General features: G+C 42.1%; 2 protein-coding genes across 11 annotated transcripts in view; one reads left to right on the forward strand and one right to left on the reverse strand.

Moving 5' to 3' along the window:
* Positions 1 to 13,456, reverse strand: part of PDS5A (PDS5 cohesin associated factor A) — a 59,600-nt gene extending 46,144 nt beyond the window's left edge. For 7 of the 8 annotated variants that reach the window (XM_032223979.1, XM_032223982.1, XM_032223978.1 and 4 more), the window contains exons 1-2: positions 13,175 to 13,456; positions 12,400 to 12,600 (exon numbers count right to left, since the gene is read on the reverse strand). In XM_032223979.1, coding sequence (XP_032079870.1) covers positions 12,400 to 12,600; positions 13,175 to 13,201 — 228 coding nt within the window. In that variant the 5' untranslated portion in view covers positions 13,202 to 13,456. Of the gene's footprint in view, positions 1 to 12,399; positions 12,601 to 13,049; positions 13,142 to 13,174 lie in introns of those variants that run through there. The other variant, XM_032223980.1, reaches the window with a different exon arrangement.
* Positions 13,457 to 13,568: 112 nt separating this feature from the next.
* The window catches only part of N4BP2 (NEDD4 binding protein 2), a 43,433-nt gene continuing 30,049 nt past the window's right edge, over positions 13,569 to 26,952 (forward strand). For 2 of the 3 annotated variants that reach the window (XM_032223972.1, XM_032223974.1), the window contains exon 1: positions 21,018 to 21,393. The gene's annotated coding sequence lies outside the window, so the exon portion shown is untranslated. Of the gene's footprint in view, positions 13,718 to 21,017; positions 21,394 to 26,952 lie in introns of those variants that run through there. The other variant, XM_032223973.1, reaches the window with a different exon arrangement.

Here is a 26,952-nt window from a genome sequence, read left to right on the forward strand (position 1 = left end):
ATGCAAGAGACGCACACTCTTTTCACTCACCCTCCTACCTGCCTCCCCCCCCCTCTGACTGTAGAGAGGGAAACCAAATTGGCTGTCGTCCAAGGAATGCAACGTTACGGTGTAAATCACTTTGATAAAATCTGCTTCCCAGTTAGTAGTTTTTCTGGTTTAGCTTCATGTTGGTTTCTAAGGCCACAGCAACACGTCGTCTTTTCTGGCCTCTTCTCCCTCTCAGGTTTCACCAGTATAGGTAGGCCTCAACTTATGACAATTCAGCCCAAAATTTTTGCATCTGAATTTTGATCACGTGACCGCGGGAATGAACATAAGTGTGGAAGAACAACCCCAAACTCCATTTTTTCGGCGCTGGTTTAACTTTGAACAGTCTCCAAATGAACCGTTGTGAGCCAAGGGTTATCTGCAACAAGCTAAAATCATGGATTTTCTGGGGAAGCCAGTAGGGAACACTTGCAAACGGGGATCATGTGGCCGCGGTCATAAATGCAAACGGGTTGCCACGTGGCCCTTATCGCCATCGTGCAGTTGCAGAGGGCATTGCAAATGGCGTAACTCTGGGAACAAGTCATAGCTCCTTTCATTCAGCGCAGTCGTAGGTTACGATTTCACAACTAACAGCAACAAAAACAACCCTGGGGCTGAAGAAACCACAATCCAATCTATTGGGGGGGGGGTGTCACGTGGCATTGTTCCGGAGAGCTCAATTCACCACACAAAAATATACTCCCCAATGGGCTTCCAAGCTTATCTGTAGTAATTAGGCTTTAAAATAACTTCTGCTAACAGCAAGGGAGGTTATTTTAACACCTGATTACAGCACATGGGGGCTGCCCTTTCAATTGGGTGATCTCATAAATGCTACCCAGATAATCAGAGAACTTTAAAATAGCCTTGTTAAAAACAATGGAGGTTGCTTGAAAGAATATGGAAAGCACAGGCCTTTATCAATTAAGTGATAATACCTTTTCTCCCCCTCCCCCCCATGTGGGGGCAGAGCATATCTTGAAAAAAATGAGATTTCTTTTAAATGAGCTTGCAAAGAAGCTGGGAAATTTCTGGACTGTGTATGTGTGAGAGAGAGTGAAAGAGACAGAGACAGAGACAAAGAAACACAGAGAAATGGAGACAGAAAGAGAGACAGACACAGAGAAACAGAGAGAGAGAGAGAGATGGAGAGAGGGAGAGAGAGAGAGAGATGGAGACAGAAACAGAGACAGAGAAAGAGAGACAGAGACAGAGAAATTGAGATAGAAAAAGAGGGAGAGAAACACACACACACAGAGTGAGAGAGAGAGAGAGAGATGGACACACACACAGAGAGAAACAGAGACAGAAAGAGAGAAAGACAGAGAGAGAAATCCTCAATTTACAATGCAATTGAGACTGGAGAATTCATTATCAAGTAGTGTTATGCAAGACATCACATGATGGCAATTTGCAACCTTCCCTGTTGGATGTCCCATTAATCTCACTTGTAGGAAGTTGACTGGGAAGGTTGCAAACCATGGGAGGCAGCAACTGTCCTAAATGCAAGCGGGTGGAAGTCCCTGGTTTCAGCCCTGTCATAACTCTGCATAGACACTAAACAAATGGTTGTAAGTCAAACCGTTTCAGTGAAGAATGTCAGCATTAATCCCTGAAATACAAACACTTAACTTGGGCAAACTTTTCAAATGCATCACTGTTCGTTGTTGAATGAGGAAGCTGGGCAAGGAACACAGAAAAATCTATTTTGCTTTTGTTTTCTAGAGTTAAGATCACAAGTTGAGTCTATGAAGCTTTTTCAAAACGGAATGCAGCTTTTGAACTACAATATATGAGATATTTCCTTGAGTTTTTCCTGTGTGATCTATTACTGTTGAACTAATCTTGCTGGGTTAATTTTTCTTTTTAATTTTGAAACATTGTTTGCATTTACCAAGTGAATGAACTGATTAATAATTCAGTTTCAATAAATAAGACTCTTCAAAATAATCTCCTACAAAAACATTAGTAAACATGCCCGGCAACCACATTTATGATTAGATTCGGCACATTTATTATCAACAAGGAAGATAATGAACCTTGTATGTGCCCTATAAACCTATAGGAAATAAGAAAATCCAATGTGCTTTCATGTAGTTGTCAAGTTGCAATGCCACACAAACTTTGCAGTCAAGAAAAAAAATCTTTGTGAAAACTTGTTACAAAACTATGGATGCCCTCGTGATTTAGAAAATCTGTCAGTTGCAATCAGGCAGGACAGACATTAGTGCAGCTTCACACTCCCTTTTTAAAATAGCTATTTCACTTTTTTTTCAGAGACTTCTGTCATCTCATTTACACTAAAAATGAATAGAGATCATATGCAATTAAATATTTAATTGTAAAGGAATACCATGAAAGCTAACTGGTTGAGTCTGTTGCTCTGCAAGTGGCTTAATTAGCTTTTATTCAATGTATTAAAATAGCCACAGCGTCTTAGACTTATATACCGCTTCACAGTGCTTCTACAGCCCTCTCTAAGTGGTTTACAAAGTCAGCCTCTTGCCCCCAACAATCTGGCTCCTCATTTTACCGACCTCGGAAGAAGGGAATGCTGAGTCAACCTTGAGCCGGTCAGGATTGAACTGTTGACAGTGGGCAGAATTAGCCTGCACTACTGCATTCTAACTACTGCACCGCCACGGCTCTAAAATAATTCCAAAAGCAAATTGAAAAGCTAAGGCTAGGGAACTTGGTTGGAACTAAGCGTACCCCAGCTATATGGCCATTTTATTTTTTAGTTCTATCTATGATCAAAATATGTACATTGTTTTATTGGCTATGTTTAACTGGTAAGAGACATATCAGATAGAGGATCCAAGCCTTAGGTCTATGTTTCTTCAAATTTCAGAACTGCCATGTCAACCATCCCAAATTATTGGTCATTCAATCCGGAGCTTATGCGGATTAACTCAACATCTGGAAAGCTGCAAATTCCCTACCCTATTTAGAGTAACGCAATTGAAATCAATACCATGTTTCCCCGAAAATAAGACGGTCTTATTTTCTTTTGGCCCCGAAAATAAGCGCTTCGCCTTATTTTGGGGGAGGTCTTATTATTTTTTAGGTGCAGGAGGCGGTGAGCATGGGTATCTCATGGCTGCTGCTATGTTGCAATATTTTCAGGGAGGGCTTATTTTCAGGGAAACAGGGTAGATTATTTGGCTATGTCTAATCCAACCCTATTTCAACTCTAAAGCTAACTTCACATGACAAATTTAACAGTGCCACCTTGGTATTTGAACATTATAACCCTGCCAGTGATAAAGAAGGACTCAACTAATTTTGGCTGATCAGCTGTTTTGCAGTTATCCTCATGCAGAAAAAGAGATGAAGCTGTTAAATGGAAAACGGAGCTGCTATAGGAATTACTACTTCAGCCTCAATCCTTGGGCCACATAAGAGTGAATTAAACAGGCACAGAAGAACAGCAGATGAGTACAACCTAATACACCATCTTATTATCCCACTATTATTTAAACACTCTCTTTTCAATCTGTGTGTGTGTGTGTGTGTGTGTGTGTGTGTGTGTGTGTAAAATCCGTAAGGGCCTCCCGGCATGTTCCCTGATTGCCAGGAGACCTTCACAATGATACTGCATATGCGTGGTTGCTATTAATTAGTGCTATGCTTACAACAAGAACGTGGCTGATGAAATACTTGCATTTCCAATCCACCTCAACAACTCTTAATGAATTAGTCCACAGAAGGTCATGCCATCAATTTACTAAATCCATTGGGGTCCAAGGTAGCAAGATAATTATTAAGGCTAGCATTCTACCTTCTACTGATACGTCAGTATCAAAAGATTGCAAATACAACACGCCCATGCACGCATACAGAGACTGCAAGAATAACCACAATCCAAAGAACAATCATTCACATTAACTTCCAAACACGACTTCTTCCAAACAAAAAATTGGAATAGTTATTTCAAATCATCAAAATACGCCCCATATGGTAGCCCTGTGATGGCGAACCTATGGCAGAGCCCTTTCTGCAGGCACGCAAGCTGTCACCCCAGTTCAGCTCCACTGCGCATGCGCACGTGCCTCCCACCAGCCATCTGGTTTTCGGGTCTCTGCCGCACATGTGCAGGGTGCATAAGGGAGACGCACACCTGGGGGGATGGGGCGCATGCTAGGGAGGTCATGTGTGCATGTGCTGAGAAAGGGGCACACATGGGTGTAGTGTGCGCTTGCGCAGGGGGGACCGTGGGCGTGCGCATGCACGGAGTGCACGCGGGATAAGGTCGCACACACTTTTGGCATGCAATGACAAAAAGGTTAGCCATCACGGTGATAGCCTGTAGAATGTGGCTTAAAGCAGTGGAATTCTCAACCTGGGGTCCACGGACCCCGGGGGGGGGGGGGGTTTGAGGTTTGAGGTTTATTGGGATTTATATGCCGCCCTTTTCCCTGAGGGGACTCAGGGCGGCTTACAACCACAGGGGAGGGGAAGTGCAAGGTCAAAACAAACAATTAGTGAACAAAAGAAAAATGATAAAACACAACTTTCATTCAGCAATCAAACACTCGGGCGGGTGATTGGAAAACCTATTCCCAGGCCTGCTGGGAGAGCCAGATCTTGAGGGCTGCGCGGAAGGTCTGGATCGTGGTGAGGGTGCGGATCTCCATGGGGAGCTCGTTCCATAGGGTCGGGGCAGCAACAGAGAAGGCTCTCCTCCGTGTGGTCGCCAGTCGGCATTGACCAGCTGATGGAATTCGGAGGAGGCCTAGTCTGTGCGATCTAATTGGTCGGTTTAGGGAGGTAATCGGCAGAAGGCGGTCTCTCAAGTACCCAGATCCACTACCATGGAGTGCTTTGAAGGTGGTCATTAGTATCCTGAAGCGCACCCGGAGACCAACAGGCAGCCAGTGCAGCTCGCGGAGGACAGGTGTAACGTGGGCGAACCGAGGTGCGCCCACTATCACTCGCGCGGCTGCATTTTGGACTAGCTGTAGTCGCCGGATGCACTTCAGGGGCAGCCCCATGTAGAGCCCATTGCAGTATTCCAGTCTAGAGATCACAAGGGCTCGAGTGACTGTTGTGAGGGCCCCCCGGTCTAGGTAGGGCCGCAACTGGCGGACCAGGCGAACCTGGGCAAATGCCCCCCTGGTCACAGCTGACAGCTGGTGGTCAAAAGTCAGCTGTGGATCCAGGAGGACTCCTAAGTTGCGGACCCTATCTGAGGGGTATAAAATTTGACCCCCCAGCCTAAGCGTTGGTGTATTAGCCAAATTATTGGGGGGGAAACACAACAGCCACTCGGTTTTATCCGGGTTGAGCACCAGTTTGTTAGCACTCATCCAGTCCTTAACGGCCTCCAGACCCTGGTTCATCACGTCCACCGCTTCATTGAGTTGGCACGGGGCGGACAGATACAATTGCGGCTGTGATATCGTCATAGGGGTCCATAAAAACTTGAAATGTTACAATTTAAACATTTCTTGAGCTAAGTCCTGATGTTCCATGGCCACAAAATTTATTTAAAGGGATTCCAGGGCAAAGAAAAAATGGAGAATCACTGGTTTAAAGTAAAAACATGATATCTTAAAACTTTAATAATTTACAATATCAGATTTATACACTCAGAAGAGAAACCAAGTGTCGGTTGGATAGAGAGTATTCGGTTCTAAATACATTAAAAGTCTAGCAGCTCTGGAAACAACTGAACCAGTTAGAAAGCAATGGAATATAATGTCTAAATAAAAAAAGTGATAGGTAAGTTGACTTTATGGGGAAACTTAACTTTAGAAATTAGAAAAAAAATATAGTGACGTGAAAAAATAGAACGGAAGCATGGAGACGGACTTTGGACCAACTGTTTGATAATGCAGATGAATCTGTAACATACGCAGGGTTAAGCGATAAATATCATTTATCAGACGTTACCCAATTGCAATCTTCGCATCTACAACATTTGTTAACAACACTGTTAACACTGTTAACAGACCAGCAGCATTAAGAACCTTCTCCTCCTTCACCATTTCTTTACAAATATTTTTTCCGTTCTTCATTCCATTCTTTTGTCATACTCTCTCGGTGTGTACAAGTTTAGATTAGTTTACTTTATTGTTATTGCACATCATACACTGAAATTAAATGCCATCTTCAGTGTACATTATAACCATAAAAATAAAAACATAAACATACATCCTTTACATTCTATATAACTGAAATTGAAAACCCGATATTACATTAACATTGCACTATACCGTAGAATTCAACCTGGTTACTGCCCTGGGATAGAAGCTGCTTTTCAGTCTATTTGCCCTTGTTGTTTATTGTCCTGTACCGGCTGCCAGATGGTAATAGTTCAAAAAAAAAGGGTGCTCAGGATGAGATGGATCTTTAAGGACGTTTTGAACTTTCTTAAGGCAGCAGGAGCTATAAAGCTCTTCCAAAAAGGGGAGAGGACAACCCATGATCCTCTGGGCAATGACGTTGACCCTCTGGAGTGATGTCCTCTTTGCCCCTGTGCAATTGGCAATCCATACACAGGCGCAGTGAGTTAAAATACTCTCTATGGCGCAGCGGTAGGAGGTCACCAGCAGTTTTCCCGTCAGTTGTTGCTTCCTGAGAAGTCTCAGGTAGTATCATCTCTGCTGGGCCCTTTTGACCAAGGCTGCAATGTGAGTGGCCCAGGTCAGGCCCTCTTTTATGACAATACCCAGAAACTTAAAACTGGCCACTTGCTCCACTCGGTCTCCATTGATAAGCAAGGGCTGGATGTCTGATCTATTCCTTCTGTAGTCCACTAGAAGCTCCTTGGTCTTATTGGTGTTAAGGACCAAGTTATTGTCTCCGCACCACAAAAGCAAGTGTATTTCCACTTTCCTGAGCTCAGTTAAACTATCACACCAGTTCTTGTAATCCAACACTTTTTCCTTGATCTGTTTTCTACCATACACCAAACCTCCTTTTAAAAACCCTAAAATCCTCGTTCTGTCTCCTGTGTGAAGCAACAGATGGATAGTTCTTGCTGCTACCACCTGTCTTCTCCAGCTGTTCATCATCTGAAGGCTCTCACAATCTGCCCTGCCTTTAGGATGATTAAGAGGTCAAAAGTAAAGAATAGAAATAATATTTATTTAGCATGCAACTAAATTTTTCATCTTCGTCCCCAATTTTATCTAGAGATGGAGGAGGGGGAAACCCTTTTATCTTTCAAAGATAAAATACAAAAACTCTGAAAATTATATTTAAAAAAAGAATAATGCTTCAAGGGAATATTGAAATTTCACTCTTAAAATATTTAAAGGTATCTCAAAGTTATCACCAGCTGGTTAGATGGATTCTTACCAACACTATTTGTTTCTTTTGTTGTTAGGGTTGAATGTATATTTCTGTTTTGTTTGTTTTTCTTTTACTTATGATAAAAAGTAAATAATATAAAAAAATAAAATGCAAAGAAAAGCAAAACGTTGATTTTCTTAAAAGCAACAAGAGCCTCTCTCAATTGCAAAAGAGAATAAATTATACTCCCAAGTTTTCAAACATCTGAGTCATATTATCTTTTTCACAATTAACCTTTCCCCTTGCTATGGGATCATTCTCTTTAAAATACATACTTGCCACTTCATAAAGTCACTCTTTTAAGCCAGAGTTTCTTACTGTGGGCAGTTCTATTCTTGTGGACTTCAACTCCCTGACTTCTCAGCAGGAGTCATGTCAGCTGAGGGATTCTGGGAGCTCAAGTTCAAACATCACTACAGCACCTAGGCTAGAAACCCTACCTGAAATTTTGTTCTGCACACTTCCCCTTTATTATATTTTTAAATTTTTGTCATTCATTCTTCAGTTTATTTTCCTTGCTACAACTGTTTCTGATGAATAAATGCTTGCGTTATGACAAATTTATGCTAATAAATTTATGCTAATTTTATCATTCTAGGGGGAAAATTGCATTTGTTTTAAATTTATTACACATAAAGTACTTTTCTAACAGCTAAGTAATTAATCATAAATCACATATTCTAACACATACCGAAAAGGTATACTATATATAAGGCTAGGAGGAAAATGTGGATTACATTTTAAGACTTGCCATTGATTCCTCCGCACAACAGGTAATTCCAATGCATTAAAAGCACCAATTCTACTGAACGTTTGTTTTCATGTACCAGAATTTCAGTGATCTTTCAAACACGGAGATGACACAAGAATTTGATGAAGGAAAAGATCGAAGCAAGAAAAAAGGAGAAGTGCGCGACATAATTGTAATAAACAAATGCATTCGTATAAAGCAGTTTCTCTAATTCCATTGAAAGATTTAATCCCCTGATATAGTTAATTCCACTTCTTAAGATTTCAACGGTGCTTGACTCCAGAAGATGCTGAGTGGCATACAAATTTAAAATAACACATGAGATTAAAAAGAAACATGAAAGTTGCCAAAGGAAAAAAAAGAATGTAGGAAATGGCGTGAGTTGTAAATCATTTATTCAATGCCCTGAGCTTCTAGCCTTACTAACTAGGACATATAGTGCCAGCAAAAGAGATGCAATCTTCCTTGTTCACTTAGCAAAACTTCAGTAAAGTCTTTCTCACAAAGGCCATCGTAAGTCAAAAAAACCAATTTTGCAGTAAAAAGTACGGGTAGTCCTTGATATACGACTACTATTATTTCTGTTGTTAAGTCTTTTCTGTCCTTAACTCGAGCCAGACCTGATTTAACTAACATTTTTATCGATGGTCAAGTAAATCATGGTGGTGATTAAGCAAATCTGCAGTCTTTAAGCAAATGCCGCAAACTTATTCTTCCGAATAGGCATGATTTCCCCAGAAACTGGGAAGAAAAGAACCATCAATCACCATCAGCAGGGACCAACACTGCAGGACACCGCAACTTTTCACAAAAGCAAGCAACTACATTGCCCAGAGCCCAAATTGCAATAGTGTGATGGTGGGGGGATGGTGCAATGGTCATAACGTCAAGGACCAGACTTTTTTCAGCAATGTCATAACTTTGGGCGGTTGTTAAAGGAATGGTTGTTGACTTGAGGACTAGCTGTACAGAAAAGATAGAATCTATGACTTCATAGGTTTTCTTGGGGCCAGAGATGACACAGCAAACTCCAATTGAGTTCAATCCTTTTATTTGTTTACTGCAATGGACAGAATCTTGCCAAACTCAACCTACTAGACCAGCGGCCCCCAACCTTTTGGACGCCAGGGACCGGTTCCGTGCAGAGAGGTTCTTCCGTGATCCGGAGGGGGCGTGGTTTTGCATGTTGCCTGCATCCCGCAGATGGGGCTTTGTTTGTTTGCATGGACCAGTTTCTGGCATGCCGCGGAACGGTAGGGGTCCACAGACAGGGGATTGGGGACCCCTGTACTAGATCTATCCTAAGAGATTCTGGGGTATGGCTACCCTAAACCTCTTCCTGCCTCCCCCATTCAGCTTGGGACTGTGCAGCCTCTTCATCCGGGCTTTTCCCTGGGAAAGCCAAAGGTTTTCCCCTCTGCTTCTCCAAATGCACTTTCCTTCATACTGGAGGATGGGAGAAAGCAGGATTCCACTTATTCCCTGCCTTCTACTAAGGACTAGTTAACCTCAAATGTCTGCTGAAATATTGCTGCTATTATTATTGTAGTAGTTGTTGTTATTTGGTTAATCTTTGGTGAGGTTCACAGCCTTTGGGGCTGGTTGGTAGCTTAACAGCTCAAATCCTAACCAAGGACCTAAGAACTGTTAGGGTAACGTCGGAGGATATAAGCTGTTCCAAGTAGGGTGGTTTTTTTGTAGAATCAGAATGTTCAAGTCTGATAAATTTAAATTTTCCAAACAGCAAGGTAGCCCTTTGGGTATTGCTCCAAGGACTTCAATTACAATCGGGACTACTATTATTATTATTATTATTATTATTATTATTATTATTATTATTATTATTATACAATTGTATCACAGTGGCCAGTTGTTTCACCGGATTTGGCATTGATTACTAGTCGGGCCCCACCCAGGGGCCTAGGACATCGTAATGTATTTTCATAATATGCATGCAAATCCAAGCAGTGCGGCTTTTTGCATTTGACTGATGGTGATTTTGTCAATTTTTAACTGTTTTAAATGTAATTCCAGTGCTTTTGGAATAGCACCCAGTGTGCCAATTACCACTGGAATTACCACTGCTGGTCTGGGCCATAGTCGTTGAATTTTGATTTTTAAGTCCTGGTATTTTGCGATTTTTTCATGTTCCTTCTTGGCGACCCTGCTATCACCTGGTATTGCGATGTCTATGATTGTGACCTTATTTTTCTCAACCAGTGTGATGTCTGGTGTATTATGCGCCAGTATTTTGTCCGTTTGTATGCGAAAATCCCACAAGATCTTGACCATCTGATGTTTGGTGACTTTTTCAGGCTTATGTTTGGTTATGTTTTGTTATGGTTGGTAGTTCAACAGCTCGAGTCCTATTATTATTATTATTATTATTATTATTATTATTATTATTCACAATTAGGTTGAGACATGGCACAATTTGCAAAACACATAAAAAAATAATAGGCAAAACCAAGCAAGCCACCTAATGACTTAGCACAAGGAACGAACCCCCTCACTTTCTCTACAGCAAAAGGCGAGAGCACAATGCAGCCAAGAATAGAGGGTTGGAGGAGAAGCAGCTCCTTCTTCCTGCCAAAAAAAACCTCCATGCGATATATTGAACAAGTTGTATGCAAAACGGAGACCACTAAATTCCTCCTTATCAAATGATCTCTCCTCTTTCACTAAATCGGGATACCAAGATCATCATTCCTAATCAAAAATTAAAATAGAACTTTCCACAAATGAAATTTGGGATTGTCATGCCACATATTAAGGAAGTGATACAGTTTTTCAGGCTAACGTGTTGGCTCGTTGTTATACTAGTCAAAGCTTCAGAAAGAATTCCGACATTATAAGAAGGAGTTGGCTTGGTTCAATTATAGCCTGCTTGGCCATCATTCAAAACAGAGATACCTGCATTCAAACAACATGTTAAGCAAAACATACCTATACATATGTATGTTAGAAACCATTCTGAGGCCCATAGCACTACTACTCTAATATCTAAGGGTTGCATATTACATTCTGCTAATGGAAACACGGTTTACACCTTGGAGTAATCCAATTTGCTCAGGTAAGTTACAAATGGTTAACATTTAACAATCAATAAAATGCAATTTATAATATGACTGGTTTTACACAACCTACAAAACCAAAACCATATAATCCCTGATACAATGTGTGAATTTCAACAAGATCTATCTATCTGGCAGCCAAAGACCCATGAGATGAGTTGGGTTGAGAGAGACTGACTGGTCCAAAGAGACACAGCTGACTTTCACGCCTAAGGCCGGACTAGAACTCACCATCTCCTAGTGACTTTCCCAAAGACATCCAGTCAGATTTTTTGCCTAAGGTGGAACTAGAACTCTCAGTCTCCTGGTGATTAGCCCACCCTGCAGAATTTCAGGCCTAGGGCAGGACTAAAATTCAGCCTCCTGGTTTCTAGCACAGCACTTTAACTGCTACACTGAACTAAAAAATAGCTTACATATTAATAAAGGGCTTACAAACAAGAGCAGTTGCAATCGCCCTAAGGCAAGTTCAAACACAAGGATATGATTGACCCCCAAAGTCACCCAGCCGGCGTTCATGCCTACATAGGCGCTAGAACTCAGTCATCTTGTGATTGGCCCCAGTCAGCCAACCAGCTTTCATGCCTAGGTCCACACTAGAACTTAATCACCTGGTGACTGGCCCAGTCACCCAGCTGGCTTTCATGCCTAAATTGGCACTAGAACTCCAGTCACCCATCTGGCTTTCATGCCTAAGTGGGCACTAGAACTCAGTCACCTGGTGATCGACCCAGCCACCAGGCTGGCTTCCATGTCAAAATTGGCACTAGAACTCCAGTCACCTTGTGATTGATCCAGCCACCCACCTGGCTTTCATGCCTTCATGCCTATATTAACACTAGAACTCCAGTCACCCAGCTGGCTTTCAAGCCTAAGTGGGCACTAGTACTCAGTCCCCTGGTGATTGAGCCAGTCACCCATCTGGCTTTCATGTCAAAATTGGCACTAGAACTCCAGTCACCTTGTGATTGATCCAGCCACCCAGCTGGCTTTCATGCCTTCATGCCTCTATTGGCACTAGAACTCCAGTCACCTGGTGCTTGGCCTAGTCGCCCAGCCAGATTTCTTAAGTTACGGCTAGAACTCCCCGTCTCCTGGCCATTGGCCCAGAGTCACCCAATCCCCCTTCAATGCCTCAGGCCGAACTATAACTCCCAGCCAGGTGCGAAGAGTGTTTCCAGGGCCAGGAAACAAGGCCCAGGGGAAAAGGGGGGGATCCAAGCCAAGGCCTTGCTTACTTACTTTCAAGCGTTTGACCACTTCGTCGTTGGTGATCTTATCCGTGATCTCCTTCACTCCAGGCGGGTAGAAGATGATCTTGCCGTCGGGGGGAGGCTTGGGTTGGGCGGACGGGAAGTCCATCCTGGCGCTGCCGCCGATGTCGTCTCCGCCGCCGCCGCCGCCGTCGAGAAAGTTTCCTTCTTCGCAGGCTTCTACCGGCCCCTGCCGGTCGCAAAACAAAAGTTCAGACTTTTACTCCCCCCTCAAGCCGTTTGATTTCCCTTCCCCCGTTCCGAAGCCCCGAGTGGGAAATAAAAGGCCCCTTTCCCCGACGATGACCCCGGAGCCGGGCCCGCCGCCAATCCACCTTTACCCGCGGCCGAGCCGGGCCGAGCCTTCCTTCCCGCCCCCCCCCCCAGCCCCTCGGGGCGTCGTCTCCACGATGAGGGCCGGGGCTCCGACGGGGGAAAAGAAGGAGCCCCATGGGGGGAGGGGGGGCGTAAAAAGATCCGACCCGGGAAGGAGAGTCCCGCCGCCGGGAAGTGCCTCCCGCAAGCAAGCGGCCAGGCGAGGCCTAGAAGTTAGGCCGCAAACACCCGGTGAGGGTGGGGGGAAGGGGTGTCCCTCACACGGCCGGAGGCCACTGGGCCCGCTCCCTCGGCAACTTTTACCTCAGGATTCCCCTCAGGCGACGCCCGGCTCGGGCCAAGATGTCTCCCCCTGCCCTCACCGGCGAGTGTTTCGAAGCCGCCTCCGCCGCCTCACAGATTTCCCCGCGCCCGGCCCGCCTTTTTACCTCATGCAGCTCCGGGAGGTGCAGCATCGAGCAGGCGGAAGGTGGCGGTCTGGGCCTCGGGCGCTTCTGCCGCTCGCTGGTGGTGCTGCTGCCACGATGCCCGGCCTGCTTTTCCTCTCCTCGCCGCCGCCGCCGCCCGCCCCGCGCTTCTTTGCCGCCTCAGTCAGGCCCCGGCGGCTGTCGGGGACGGCTGGGCCGAGCGTGCGCCTGGCGCGGGGCCTGGCCGCGGGGAGACAGTGCCGCTCCTCGGCCGGCCGGGATAAAACAGCCCAGGAGGAGAGGCCGCCGCTCGGCGCTCCTTCTCCGGCGGCCGTCCTTCCTTCCTCCTTCCACGCAGGCGGGGAGCGAACAGGCCCGCCCTCCTGGCCGCCGGCCCAGCCGGATGGGGCCTTTCCGAGCTCTGCGGACCGCGGGGGCAACAAGCCGCATCGTCCGAGCGGGGATGTCTTGAGGCCCGGGCCTGGTTGGCTTGCTTTCCCCGAAAGACGGAGCGTTGGGCCGGCCGGGAACCGTCGTGGGACTTTCCTCCGGGATTGTGTGTTTGTGTGTGTCTTTTCCTTTCAAAACGTCCCCTTGGAGGCCCTTACTTCGAAGTAAAGCTCTTGGAAGGCCCTTACTTCTGAGTAAACCTCTTGTAGGGCCCTTACTTCGAAGTAAAGCTCTTGGAAGGCCCTTACTTCTGAGTAAACCTCTTGGAAGGCCCTTACTTCTGAGTAAACCTCTTGGAGGGCCCTTCGGAGTAAACCTCTTGTAGGGCCCTTACTTCGGAGTAAAGCTCTTTAAGGGGGCCCTGGGTGGGTTTCCCCAAGTGATAAAGAAGGAATAGAAAGGCTAATAAAAAAGTTTGGCTCCTGCAATAAAAGGATTTACTTGCAGGAAAGGTGGGGGTGGGGTGGGGGGAGTTCTATTTGGGAACTTTATATAAGCTATTTCCAATATTTCAGATAGATTTATTGATTACATCCATCTTAATTCATGATTCATCTTAATTCAACTAATTCTAATAATGCTGTCAAATGTCTGTGTGTATATTTTACCCATGCAGCATGGCTGCAATATTATGTATATTTATCCATGTAGTATGGCTGGAGTATTATTATTATTGTGTATATTTGCCCATGTAGCAAGGCTGCAGTGTTATGTATATCCATGTAGCATGTCTGCAGTATTACTATGTAGCATGTCTGCAGTATTACTATGTAGTATGGTTGCAGTATTATTATTATTATTATTATAATATTGTAATAATTATAATATATTATTGACCCCAACCCTCCTCCTTTCTCATCCGGGCTTGGGACCGGCAATGGCGGAGTTGTTGTTGTTGTTGTTGTTGTTGTTGTTGTTGTTGTTATTATTATTATACAATTGTATCACAGCGGCCAGTTGTTTCGCCGGATTTGGCATTGGTTACTAGTCGGGCCCCACCCAGGGGCCTAGGACATCGTAACGTATTATTATTATTGTGTATATTTGCCCATGTAGCATGGCTACAGCATTATTATTATTATTAATAATAATAATAATAATAATGGTAATTGCTACAGTATTATATATATTTGCCCATGTAGCAAGGCTGCAGTAGTATTATGTATATTTATCCATATAGCATGGCTGCAGTGTTATTATATATATTTACCCACGTAGCATGGCTGCAGTATTATTATATATATTTACCCATGTAGCATGGCTGCAGTGTTATATTTATTTACCCATGTAGTATGCCTGCAGTATTATTATGTATATTTTATCCATGTAGTATGCCTGCAGTATTATTATTGTCGTGTATATTTGCCCATATAGTAGGGCTGCATTATCCTAATTATTTTCTTTAGTACCCACTCTTACTGATATTATGCGATGATATTATCGTTCTGTTGCTTTGCATGGAGACTTCTGCACAAGAGACAAAATTCCTTGTGTGTCTAATCACACTTGGCCAAATAAAGTATTTTATCTATCTACTTTATCTATTATTTCTTAATGCATTAATTTATCCTGATTTATTAATTAAATAAATATGAATTTATTTATCTGATCAAATTTATTCTTTTAATTTTTCTGTTATTCAGTTATCTACTAGGGCAGTGGTCTCCAACCGTGGCAACTTTTAAGACCTGTGGACTTCAACTCCCAGAGTTCCTCAGCCAGCAAAGCAAAGCTGGCTGAGGAACTCTGGGAGTTGAAGTCCACAGGTCTTAAAGTTGCCAAGGTTGGAGACCACTCAGGGTATCCATCTTGCTCTCAAGAGGAGTAATGGGAAATTCCCACTATGAGAAATTAAATGCACCAAAAGGAGAGACTGAGAATGCTGCCTTGGTGTTTGGCCAATCTTGGCAACTTTTAAGATTTGTGGACTTCAATTCCCAGAATTCCCTAGCCGGTTTGCTGCCTGGGGAATTCTGGAAGTTGAAGTCCACAGGTCTTAAAAAGTTGTGAAAGTTGGACACCCCTGATTTAGGTACAGAATGTTGTTTGGATGCCGTGTTTTCAATTGTAGTAAAAAGAAAATCTTTCTTTTTGAGGAGTTATTAGGTATGGCCTTGAGTTACTTATTAAAATAATGAAGACTGGATAAAAAGATATTTTTAAAAAATATGTGAAAGTGATCGATTTCAATAAACATGATTACGGTAAGCTTACCAGCGCTGTGTATGACATGGCTTGATGATTTCTATCTAATGGAATTTCTCGTTGCTTTAAGAAAGCAACAAAAAGTTCCATTAGAAAGTAAAATGATTTGGGTGGTAGGATAATGATGTTGGACGCAATGGGTTCATAAGTAAGATTGTTCATAACTGGTCAATGACAATGACGATTTTATACTCATTGACAATGGGACCTTTTTTTAAAACCTGCTTTATTCTATACTGAACCTGCTATTGTCCCGTCACTTGTTCCGTTTTCCTATGTTACTGTCGTGCTATTTCAGCCATGTTTCTAACCTTTGCCAGCATTATGTATGTCACACAAAGTAACAAATATCAAAGTAACTTTATTTTTTATTAATTAAATTTATATGCCACTGACCTCACTATTAAGTTACTCTGGATGGCTTACTGCTTATTATTTTTAGTGTGCTGACCATACGTGAAGAAGAGAAAATGCAAATACCATACAGATATTTGCAAGTTTGAATGCAAATAGAACTGCCATAGTAGTGTTATGTGTTTTAATTTTTGATTGGGAGCCTCTCAAAGTTGCCTGGAAAAGGATGGCTATATAAATATATTAAATGTTTTTTAAAGCAAAACTCTAGTCACTACCTGAGGCTTTAAGATCTAGATGACATTTAGCTATTTCATATTACTATATTTCACTGTGTCTAATATTAATGTCCACTACTAGTTATATTAGTAGCTTATAAGTGGCTGTGAGTTTTACAATTCTCAGTATCTGATGTGCATAAAACCTTAAAAATAGATCCAAAAAAGGATATGTTGGAAATGTTGGTTTAGATTTCAGTGCCTTCAGTTTAATTGTGTGGAATACAAATATATGTAGCTTTGAACACACTTCAAAGAGGAAAAGCTAGTTTGGCATTTTGGATCTGAAAAAACAGGTTTAGCTGGAGTTATAAGCAAGTCCTTCTCATACCAATCTTCTTCTTCTTAAGACTCTGCAGTGCTTTGGATTTCATTCTAGTGAAATGCAATAGAAATGTGAATGCCTGAACAATTGTGGCAAGGTCATAAAATGGGGCAAAATTCACTTAACATGTTTCACTTATCAACAGAAATTTTGGGCTCATTTGTGGTTGTAAGTCAAGGACTCTCTGTATAATAGACAAAGTAGGAATACTAAGCTAAAATAATATTTTAACTGACAATAGATTAAGCAGCATTTCCTTTCTTTTGCCCCTTGTGGTTAATCTCTTTGCTTGCTGTCACTAACTCTGTGTAAGGTTGCTGTTCCCAAAATGAAATAATGTGATGAAAAGATATCATGCTAGAAATCTGGTACACTATGTATGCACTCCTTTAAAAAAAAAATTAATTTATTTTCCATTTTAAAAAATACAAACATTTCATCTCTCCTTAAGCACTGTGTCGTCTGGGTACAAATATTTCTGTGCAACATCCTTCCACAAATTATATACATTGAACAATTATACCATGTATAACTCTTCATTTCCTTCATATCTTCTAATAAAAATAAAATAACATTAAACACGATTCTCATCATACTCATGTTATCAGTTGCCATTTTATTATCTCTTATCTTAATTTATTTTCTATTCTTGTTGTCTTCTTCCTTTATTTCCAATTTCCTTTTTTATTCTCTAACCATTGGTAAAATGATTCCCATATCATATAATAATCATTATTCCTTCTCCTTAATTGCCAGTGTTAGTCTATTCATTTCTGCACATTCTAATATTTTCCTAATCACTTTCTCTTCAGTAGGAATCTCTTCACTTTTCCAATATTATGCAAATGCAATTCTAGCTGCTGTTAATACATGAATAACTAAATATATATATTTTCTTTGTTATAAGTTTCAGGCAAGATCCCCAACAAAAATATTTAAACTCAATACGTTGTTTTATCATCTTTTCCATCCATATCTTTATTTTTATCCCATACTTATTTGCTTCTCCACACGTCTACCACGTATGATAATAAGATCCAGATATCTGGTGGCACTTCCAAAATTTAGCTGATTTGCCTTTAAACATCTTTGCCAACCTCGCCGGTGGAAGATGCCATCTATAAGACATCTTACATAAATTATCTTTATATGCAGATGACATCGTTAATTTATAATTCCTGTCCCACAGTTTCTGCCATTTATCTAGTTCTATCGTATAACCATTTTTTTTCGCCCAATGTCTCCTTTACTTGTTCCTCTGCTAGCTTTTCACTCAGTAAATAATTATACCGTTTCTTTATACATCTTCTGTTTCTGTTAGGATTTTATCTAATTCTGTTGGCCCTTTATAAAAACTATGATTTTGCATCTTTCTCATATCTAGAACATATCTGCACTTACGCACTATGTATGCACTTGATTTATTCCCCTCACTATCAGTTAGGATTATTACGATGTCTATAACCAATTAGTGCATTTTAAAAAAACACCACATTCTTGGCTCTTTTAACACTAAACCTTTTCTTGACCTGAAAGGAATGTTTTAATTATTTTTACCCCTTCTGTGGGCATGCTGAGACATCCCTGAATCATCACCCGCAGGCAAGTCTGAAAATGAAGAAAAGCTTGCCACAAAAGTTAAAAAAAATAACAAACAAAAAAGCTTCTTCCAACATGTTAAAAACAAGAAAAAAGTTAAGGAAACAATTGGTCCATTGCTGGGAGAAAGTGGCAAGAAGGTGACAAGCAACAGGGGGAAAGCAGAACTATTTAACTCATGTTTTGCATCTGTCTTTACACAAAGGGATAAAGGGATATCAAAAACAGCACCACAAAAAGCACCACAAAAATCCGATTAGGAACACAAGTTGAAATAGGGGGAAAAAGTGAGTGGTAAGTGAGCACCTGTCTACCCTAGACGAGTTCAAATCACCAGGACCGGATGGTGCAACATCTTCATCAATGATTTGGATGAGGAAATAAATGGGGAACTCATCAAATTTGCAGATGACACCAAGCTGGCAGGAATAGCCAACACTCCAGAAGACAGGCTTCAGATACAGAAGGATCTTGACAAACTTGAACATTGGGCACTATCTAATAAAATGAAATTCAATGATGAAAAGAGTAAGGTTCTACATTTAGGCAAGAAAACCCAAATGCACAGGTACAGTATATAAAATGGTACCTTGCTCAATAACAGTAAGTGTGAGAGGGATCTTGGAGTCCTAGTGGACAACCATTTAAATAGGAGCCAGCCGTGTGCAGCAGCTGCCAAAAAAGCCAACACAGTTCTAGGCTGCATCAACAGAAGGATAGAATCAAGATCACGTGAAGGTTTAATACCACTTTATAAAGCCTTGGTAAGGCCACACTTGGAATCCTGCATTCAGTTTTGGTCGCCACGATGTAGAAAAGATGTGGAAACTCTAGAAAGAGTGCAGAGAAGAGCAACAAAGAGGATTAGGGGACTAGAGACTAAAACATATGAAAAACGGTTGCAGGAATTGGGTATGTCTAGTTTAATAGAAAGAAGGACTAGGGGAGAGATGACAGCAGTCTTCCAATATCTCCGGGGCTGCCACAAAGAAGAGGAAGTCAAAATTATTTTCCAAGGCACCTGAAGGTAGAACAAGAAGCAATGGGTGGAAACTAATCAAGGAGAGAAGCAACTTAGAACTGAGGAGAAATTTCCTGACAGTTAGAACAATTAATCAGTGGAACAGAAGTTGCCTCCAGAAGTTGTGAATGCTCCAACCCTGGAAGTCTTTAAGAAGATGTTGGATAGCCATTTGTCTGAAACGGTACAAGGTTTCCTAACTAGGCAGGGGGTTGGACTAGAAGACCTCCAAGGCCCCTTCCAACTCTGCTATTGTATTGTATTGTATTGAATTATCCCTTTGTTGCAGAATAAGAGCTGGAAAATACATGCAACTTGTGGGTATGGCGCAGTGACTGTGGTGTTTGCACCGACACCAAGGACAGAGCCAAAGTGAAGTCCACCCTTAGTCTTGTAAATTCACTGAGGGACTTTTGACCTGGGGGGCAATCCTCTCATCCCAAACACCCCACAAAATTGCTGTTTTGCCAAAATTGCTGTTTGTGGTACTTGGTGCTCTCTGAGCTCCTTCGCTTTCTTGTAGACGTTTAATGACAAAACTAGGTAACATTATCAGTGCTATTAAGAAGTGGGGTTTGCTCTCTGTTTATATTATAACCTATTTATAATACAAACTGAGACCCACCCCCCACTCCTTAACTAGTACAATATAAACTGAGGGCTAATCCCACTCCTTACTAGAACGGATGATGTCTTCTACTTGGGTAATGAAACATCTGCAAGAAAGCCACCAAGCTCAGAGAGCACCAAGGAGCTCTGGATTTTTAACAGTCCTCAGTCGCACGTCCAAAATGATTTGGTTAGATTGATGTCCCACTTTTGTCTTGGAAGTAGTGGATGAGACCTCTCTCCCTCTCCCACCTAGCACCGATAATGTTGGCTAGTTTGGGTAATGTCCCCAAACAAACCACCAAGCCCAGAGACCCTCAAGGACTCCGCAGTGCTCCTCCGCTTCTTCAGTTTCTGTTCTTCTACTCCTCATCTTCGTCGTCCTCCTCCTCCTCTTCCTCTCTCCAAACCCCACTTAGCACTTGATGATGTTGCTGAGTTTGGGTCCACAATTGGCACAAGCAAACCACGAATCGCAGAAACCACCAAGGAGCCAACACAGCTGTTCTCCTTCCTCTTCTTCTCCATTTTTTTTTTCAGTTCTTCTCCTCCTTCTATCCTCCTCCTCTCCCCAAACCCCACTCCCTCTTAGCACTTGATGATGTTGCCGAGGCGTTTGGGTAATGTCCCCAAGCAAACCACCAAGCTCAGAGACCATTAAGAAGCACACACTTGTCCTCCCTTCTTCTCCTCCTCCTCCTCCTCCCTTTCTCCTTTCATTCTTTCACCTTCTCCTCCCACTTCGTCCTCCTCCTCCTCTTCTCCTTTTCCCTGACTAGGTGGCTCAGTGGTTAAGACACTGAGCTGGTCGATCACAAAGGTCCACAGTTGGGCATCCCTAGTATAGATCTCCTGTCTGAGCAGGGGGTTGGACTAGATGACCTCCAAGGACCCTTCCAACTCTGTTAATGTTAAATTCTTCTCCTTTTATTTTTTCAGTTCTTCTCCTTCTATCCTTCTCCTCTCCCCAGACCCCCATTCCCTCCTATCCCTTGATGATACTGTCTACTTGAGTCATTCAAATAAACCACCGGCGCCGGCCTATCCATATTCTCCCTGATGGGCTCCCGCACCCCGGCCTGCAAAACTCCCGAGAAGTCAGGCCGCCCTCCTGCCCTTCGTTGGCGGGAAGCCCGAACGGCGAATCCCCGGAGGCGGCTGCCCTCCTCGCTCAGGGCCTGCCTCCGCGTGGACTCCGCCAGGCCTCCCTGCCTGCCAGCGGAGGGCCTGGGAGGGAGAGGCGGCGTGGGCTGCGGCAGCTCCTCCTTCGCCGGCGCGCTCGGGCCTCCCCGGCTGTTCCTCCTCCTCCTTCTCCTCCTCGGCCGGGAAACGTCGCTGTTGCCGCCGCCGCCGCCGAGGCCGGGCCCGCCCTGCGGAAGGAGGCGGACCTGGCGGCGAGGTAAGGGGAGGCCGCGGCCCTCAGAGAAGGCCGGAGGGGCTGAGGGGGGGGAGGAAAGGAGGCGCCCTCAATGGCGGCGCCTGTTTTCCCGCCAAAAGTGAGGCCGCTTCGCCTGGCTTCTCCGCGGCGGCCCCGAAACCCCGACCCGCCTCATGAAAAGGAAGGGCCGAGACCCCCCCCCACTTCTCCTCAACCCCCTCCGAAAGCCCCTCGAGGTGGGGAACGGCCCGTCTCCCCTCAGGATTAACCACCACCACCACCCGCCCCAAGGCCGCCCTGCCCGCTTTTATTTTTATTTCTTTCTTTTTATGGATCGATCCCCGGGTTTGGGCCTTCCCCTTCCCCGCCCCAATGGGTCCTCTCTTTTTCCCCCTTTTGTGGGGAAGGTCGATCTGTGCCCCCCCCCACCCCATTAGAGGCGGTCCTCGACTTTTAGCCGTTCGTTTAGTGGCCGTCCATCGTTAGGATGGATTGGGGTGCACCCAGTAAGAAAAATCAATTGGCAGGGAGCCCTCGACTTACAGCCGTTCGTTTAGTGACCGTTCAGAGTTACAACGGCAGGGGGAGGGAAAGGGGTTTGTGACTGGTCTTTTTTTCCCCACAGTTGTGACATTTGCAGAATCATGTGGTCAAAATTAAGATGCTTGGCAACTGATTCATACTTACGACCGTTGCGGTCGTAAGTCAGGTGATCCCCTTTTGAAACCTTTTGACAGTAAAAGTCAACGGGGAAGCCAGATTCACTTAACAACCGGGTTACTGACTTTATCAACTGCAGTGATTCGCTTAACGACAGAATGGTTGTAAAATGCGGGGGAAATGCACTTAACAAGTGTCTTTGCTTAACAACCGAACTGTTGGGCTGAATTGTGGTCGTAAGTCGAGGACTACCTGTAGTTAAAAGTAAGAGCGTTCCGGGAATTATTAAAAAATAACAATGATTCCATTATGGTTTGATGGGAAGCACAGGCCAACTTTGGATAACATTAAAAAAATAATACAGGTAGCCCTCAATTTACAATCTTTTGCTTAGTGACCGTTTCAAGTTACAACGGCACTGAAAAAAAGTGACTTAGGACCGCTTTTCTCACTTAATGACCCTTGCAGCATCTCCATGGTCAGAATTCACACGCTTGGCCTCTGACTCGTATTTATGACGGTTGCAGTGTCCCTGGGTCACGGGATCCGCTTTTGCAACCTTCTGACTGGCAAAAATCAACAATGAAGCCAGATTCACTTTAACAACCGTACTACCAATTTAACAACCGCAGTGATTCACTTAACAGCCATGGCAAGAAAGGTCGTAAAATGGGGAAAAACTCACTTGACAAACGTCTCACTTAACAACAGAAATGGTGGGCTCAGTTGTGGTCGTAAGTTGAGGACTATCTGTATTCTATACCAGTACTATTTGTAATTATAGTGCAGCATATTTATTTTTGTTGTTACTTTGCTTTTAGACTGAAATGGCATGGAAAAGTTCTTTCCTCTTGTACCAAAATTGGACCAGCTATTTACTGTAATTTAGTAATGTCTTCAATATCCTTATTATTCTTGAGATTTCTGAACACAGCGTTCCATCATCTCCAATATAAGTTTTATGCTTAAAAAACTTATTTTTTTAAGCATAAAAAATATGCTTAATTTTTGTTTGAATATGCTGAATTTTTGTTTTTCTTTCAGCTTTGGAAATGTTGCATTTTCTTTTTTTCTTTTTTTTTTCTGGAGCTCAGATAGAGAATAGGTTTGTCTATTTTCTGTTCATCTCCACTAGGCATTTGTTTAATAATCATAATAACACTGTGGTAGTTATGCAGATTAAAATAAAAGTCCAATAAAAGCTCTGTAGTCCAGCTGGACTTTGGAGAAATCTATTCAGTTTACTAAACAGTTTCACAGAGAGTTTTTCATTGTCCTGTTCTTTAAGTCAATCCCCTCTTCTTTCTGACATCTGTTTTAAAAACTCCCAAAGTAATAACAAATTTAATTTTCTCCTTTCTGCTTTTGAATGTAAATGCTTAAGAACCTTGCTTAATTTCTCCAATAAAATTAATGAATGTGAAATTTCAGAGGCTGGGAAAAGTCTGCGTACTGATTGTTGAATAAACTATCACAAAGTATTTTAATTTAAACTCTGCGCCTTTTTAAACAAGCTTATTTTCCCTTAGCCTTTCATAAAGCCCTATAAAAAAAATATTGTGGAATCCTAGGGTTTGAAAAAATATTTAAAATAGGAGATGAAAAACTGTGTATCTCTATTTCCATTAATGAAGCTTTTAGGGGCCACTTATTTATATACTAAATGCATTATGTTTAAATTAACATTTGCTGATAAATGTGATGTATTATTTTTTTTAATATTTATTTATTTTATAAATTGGTGTGGCTTCTATGGTGTACACTAGATTAGATCTTTGAAGATTAAAGCAAGTACATAAACCTTATTAAATAAATGAAGAATTAGCAATGTTATCTTTAGTTCTGTCCTTTTTAAAAGTATCTGCAACTAACCCTAGATTGTGATGTAACCTTTAACCCTGTTAAAAAGACATAACTGTGTTTGGTCCCTGCTGCTTAATACTTTTCTGTCATCCAAGAGAGAGAGAGGAAAAAAACCCCACTCAAAATATGTGTTTTAAGTTAATATCAAATAAAACAGCTTCAAGGAGATTGTTACAATGTATGCTGTATGCTTAAACTTTCAATAACAGAAATTTTGTCCTGTTTCTTATGGTCAACCTGGAAAATGATGACAAAGAACTGGGCATTGCATAAAAACACAACAGCTTTTCTCACTGTTTTTAAAATTAGACTATGACTAATTTCTTCTTAGTAATTCTGTTCTTCCTGGTCCCCAAATGCCTCAAAGGCTATTGAGCAAATTAACAGTGTATAAGAGTTAATTAAAGGTTACATTGATGTAACAAGCAATATGGGCGTTTCTCATTCAATCATATTGCCCCTGCCTGTTTCATATATTACGGCAGTTGATATATAAGACTTGTTCAAAGGGATATGTACAACATATTTAGAGATAAAATACTTTTTTTAAAGAAAATATATATATATACATATAAATGGCTGGCTGTGTGTATATCTTCCAGCATAATTCTGGAACGCCTGAAGCAATTTCAACCAAACTTGGTACACAGATGACTTACTCTCTGGAAACAAATACTGTGAGGGTAAGACACCCCTAACACCCTTCGGAGTGTGTGTTCTGTTAAGATGCAGCCTGTTGTGCCTTTAAATGGCTTCTACTATACTGCTGAAAAATTACTTCTACTGTGTAGCGCAGTGGAGTTGCCATGGTAGCGGCTTCACAAGGGGTCTCCCTCTGGTAAGGGGGAAAATCCAACATTAGAAGTTTTGTCCGGACTTTTCCCCCAATAAATAAATATCCGAGGAACGCCGGGTTATCGGCTAGTAGCATATATTTTGCAGCTATAATACCAACTGTTTGAAAACCTTTTAACAATCACCCCGAATTCAAGGGAGACAGACAGTTCTTTTTGATCTATATTTGAAGAAGAAAAGAAACTAGAGGAGCACTTTTTTCTGGAATATATTGAACATTATTTAAAAATATCTTTATAATAGCACTTGAAATTCTTTTACAAGTAGTCCTCGACTTAGGACTACAGTTGAGCCCAGAATGTATCTTGCTGAAAAATTTGTTAAGTGAGTTTTATCTATTCTACAGCGTTTCTTGCCACCATTTTTAAGCGAATCACTGCACTTGTTAAATTAGTAACACGGTTGTTAAGGGAATCTGTCTCCCCATTGACTTTGCTTCTAAGGAGGTCGCAGAACATGACCTTGGGACACTGCGAGAGTCATAAATATGAACCAGTGGCCAAGCATCCAAATGTAAATCATATGACCATGGGGATGCTGCAACAGTCATAAGTGTGAAAAATCCCTTTTTTCAGTGCTGTTGTAACTTTGAACGGTCACTGAATGAGCTGCATTACTTTTTTTTAATGTTATCAAAAATTGGCATGTGCCTCTCATCAAACCCTAATGGATTTGTTGTTTTTATAATTCCAGGAATGCTCCGATTTTTAGCTACATTGATTTTTCTTACTGTACACCAATCCATCATAAAAATGAACAAATACAGCTAAAAACAAAGATACACAAAATCATTTGTTAGGGAGAAGCAATTCCGATCTATGCATTTCAACTGGGAATACATGAAATAAATCATTGGAGCGTAAGAGTGAATAGAAACACATGGAACCAAAACTAGTGAGCATAAAATGAACATTACAGGTGTGACTATACCTTTGTTGTTGTTGTTCAGGAAGGAAATTCAGTGCTGTTGTAGAACGAATGCTGATGTGATTTCAATGAAAATGGGGAGGGAAATAAATGAGCAAGAAATTATTTTGTGAATGTTTATAGTGTGTTTTGGTCTTTTTGAAGGAGAACAGCAAAATTAAAGTTCTACCCCGGATGAGGATTTTAAATATCCAGCTTTTCCCATCCCATCCCGGTGACAATTCCCAGAGAAGTGTGACATTCTTACCCCAAAAAACCTTCTGCAGATTTTCCTGTTGCAAAATCATTAAGCCAAAATGAGATGCGTGGGTTTGCCAAGAACTAAACGAGTCTTAACATAATTATCTGATGCCGCTTGATCTCTCATCTTTTAATTAAACTGATGCTGCAGGTTCCCCCCACCACCACCACCATCATAATAAAGAAGGAACAGAACCTGGGGGATAAGGGATAAGGGAGCAGGTGGAGGAGCCCTTGACTGAAAACCATTTGTTTAGCGATGATTCAAAAGTTACAACTGATTTATGACCATGACAGCATGCCCTTGGGTCACGTGATCAAATTCGGCCACTTTCAGGGTCCTAGGTCTTGTGATTATGACCAGTGGCTTCCGACAAGCAAAGTCAGTGGGGGAAGCCTGATTTGCTTAACGACCTCATAATTCACTTAGCAACTGTAGTGATTCCCTTAAAAACCGTGGCAAAAACAGTTGTAAAATCAGGCACGACTCAACAGCCACTTTGCTTAGTAGGAATTCTAGTTCCAATGATGGTCGTAATTGGAAGATTATCTATATAGGGGCATAACATAAGAGCTGTTATTTTGTCCTGCTATAGTGTGTGTGTGTGGGGGGGGGGTTCTTGTCTAATTTTTCACAAGGATTAATCACTTTTTTAATTTTCATCATGTGTGCTTTAAGGACTTGTATGTTATTACATGTGATATCTATGATAACTTTAAACTTGTCTTATCAGCTATCTTGATTTGAGTCCTTTTACAATTTGGGTGGATGTTGGCTGACACTGACCATTTTCTAATTATTTAAATCCTTTTGTGCTAAAGTACATCAAATTGCCCTTCCCCCGCTCTTCCTAGAAATCAATCGTGTGAAATATTTTATCTCACATAAATCTGCCCTTCTTATACCATCTTGGCAATTAACTGTCTACAGTATTTGTTTTGCAACATGTAATAGATTTTTGTTCTGCTGGTAACATATTCCTGAATTGTAAGCTGTCCAGAGTTCTACTGAACTGGGAGATCGGTGTATGTGTG

Source organism: Thamnophis elegans, chromosome 9, assembly GCF_009769535.1.
Source record: "Thamnophis elegans isolate rThaEle1 chromosome 9, rThaEle1.pri, whole genome shotgun sequence".
In the NCBI taxonomy this organism is placed as follows: Eukaryota; Metazoa; Chordata; class Lepidosauria; order Squamata; family Colubridae; genus Thamnophis; species Thamnophis elegans.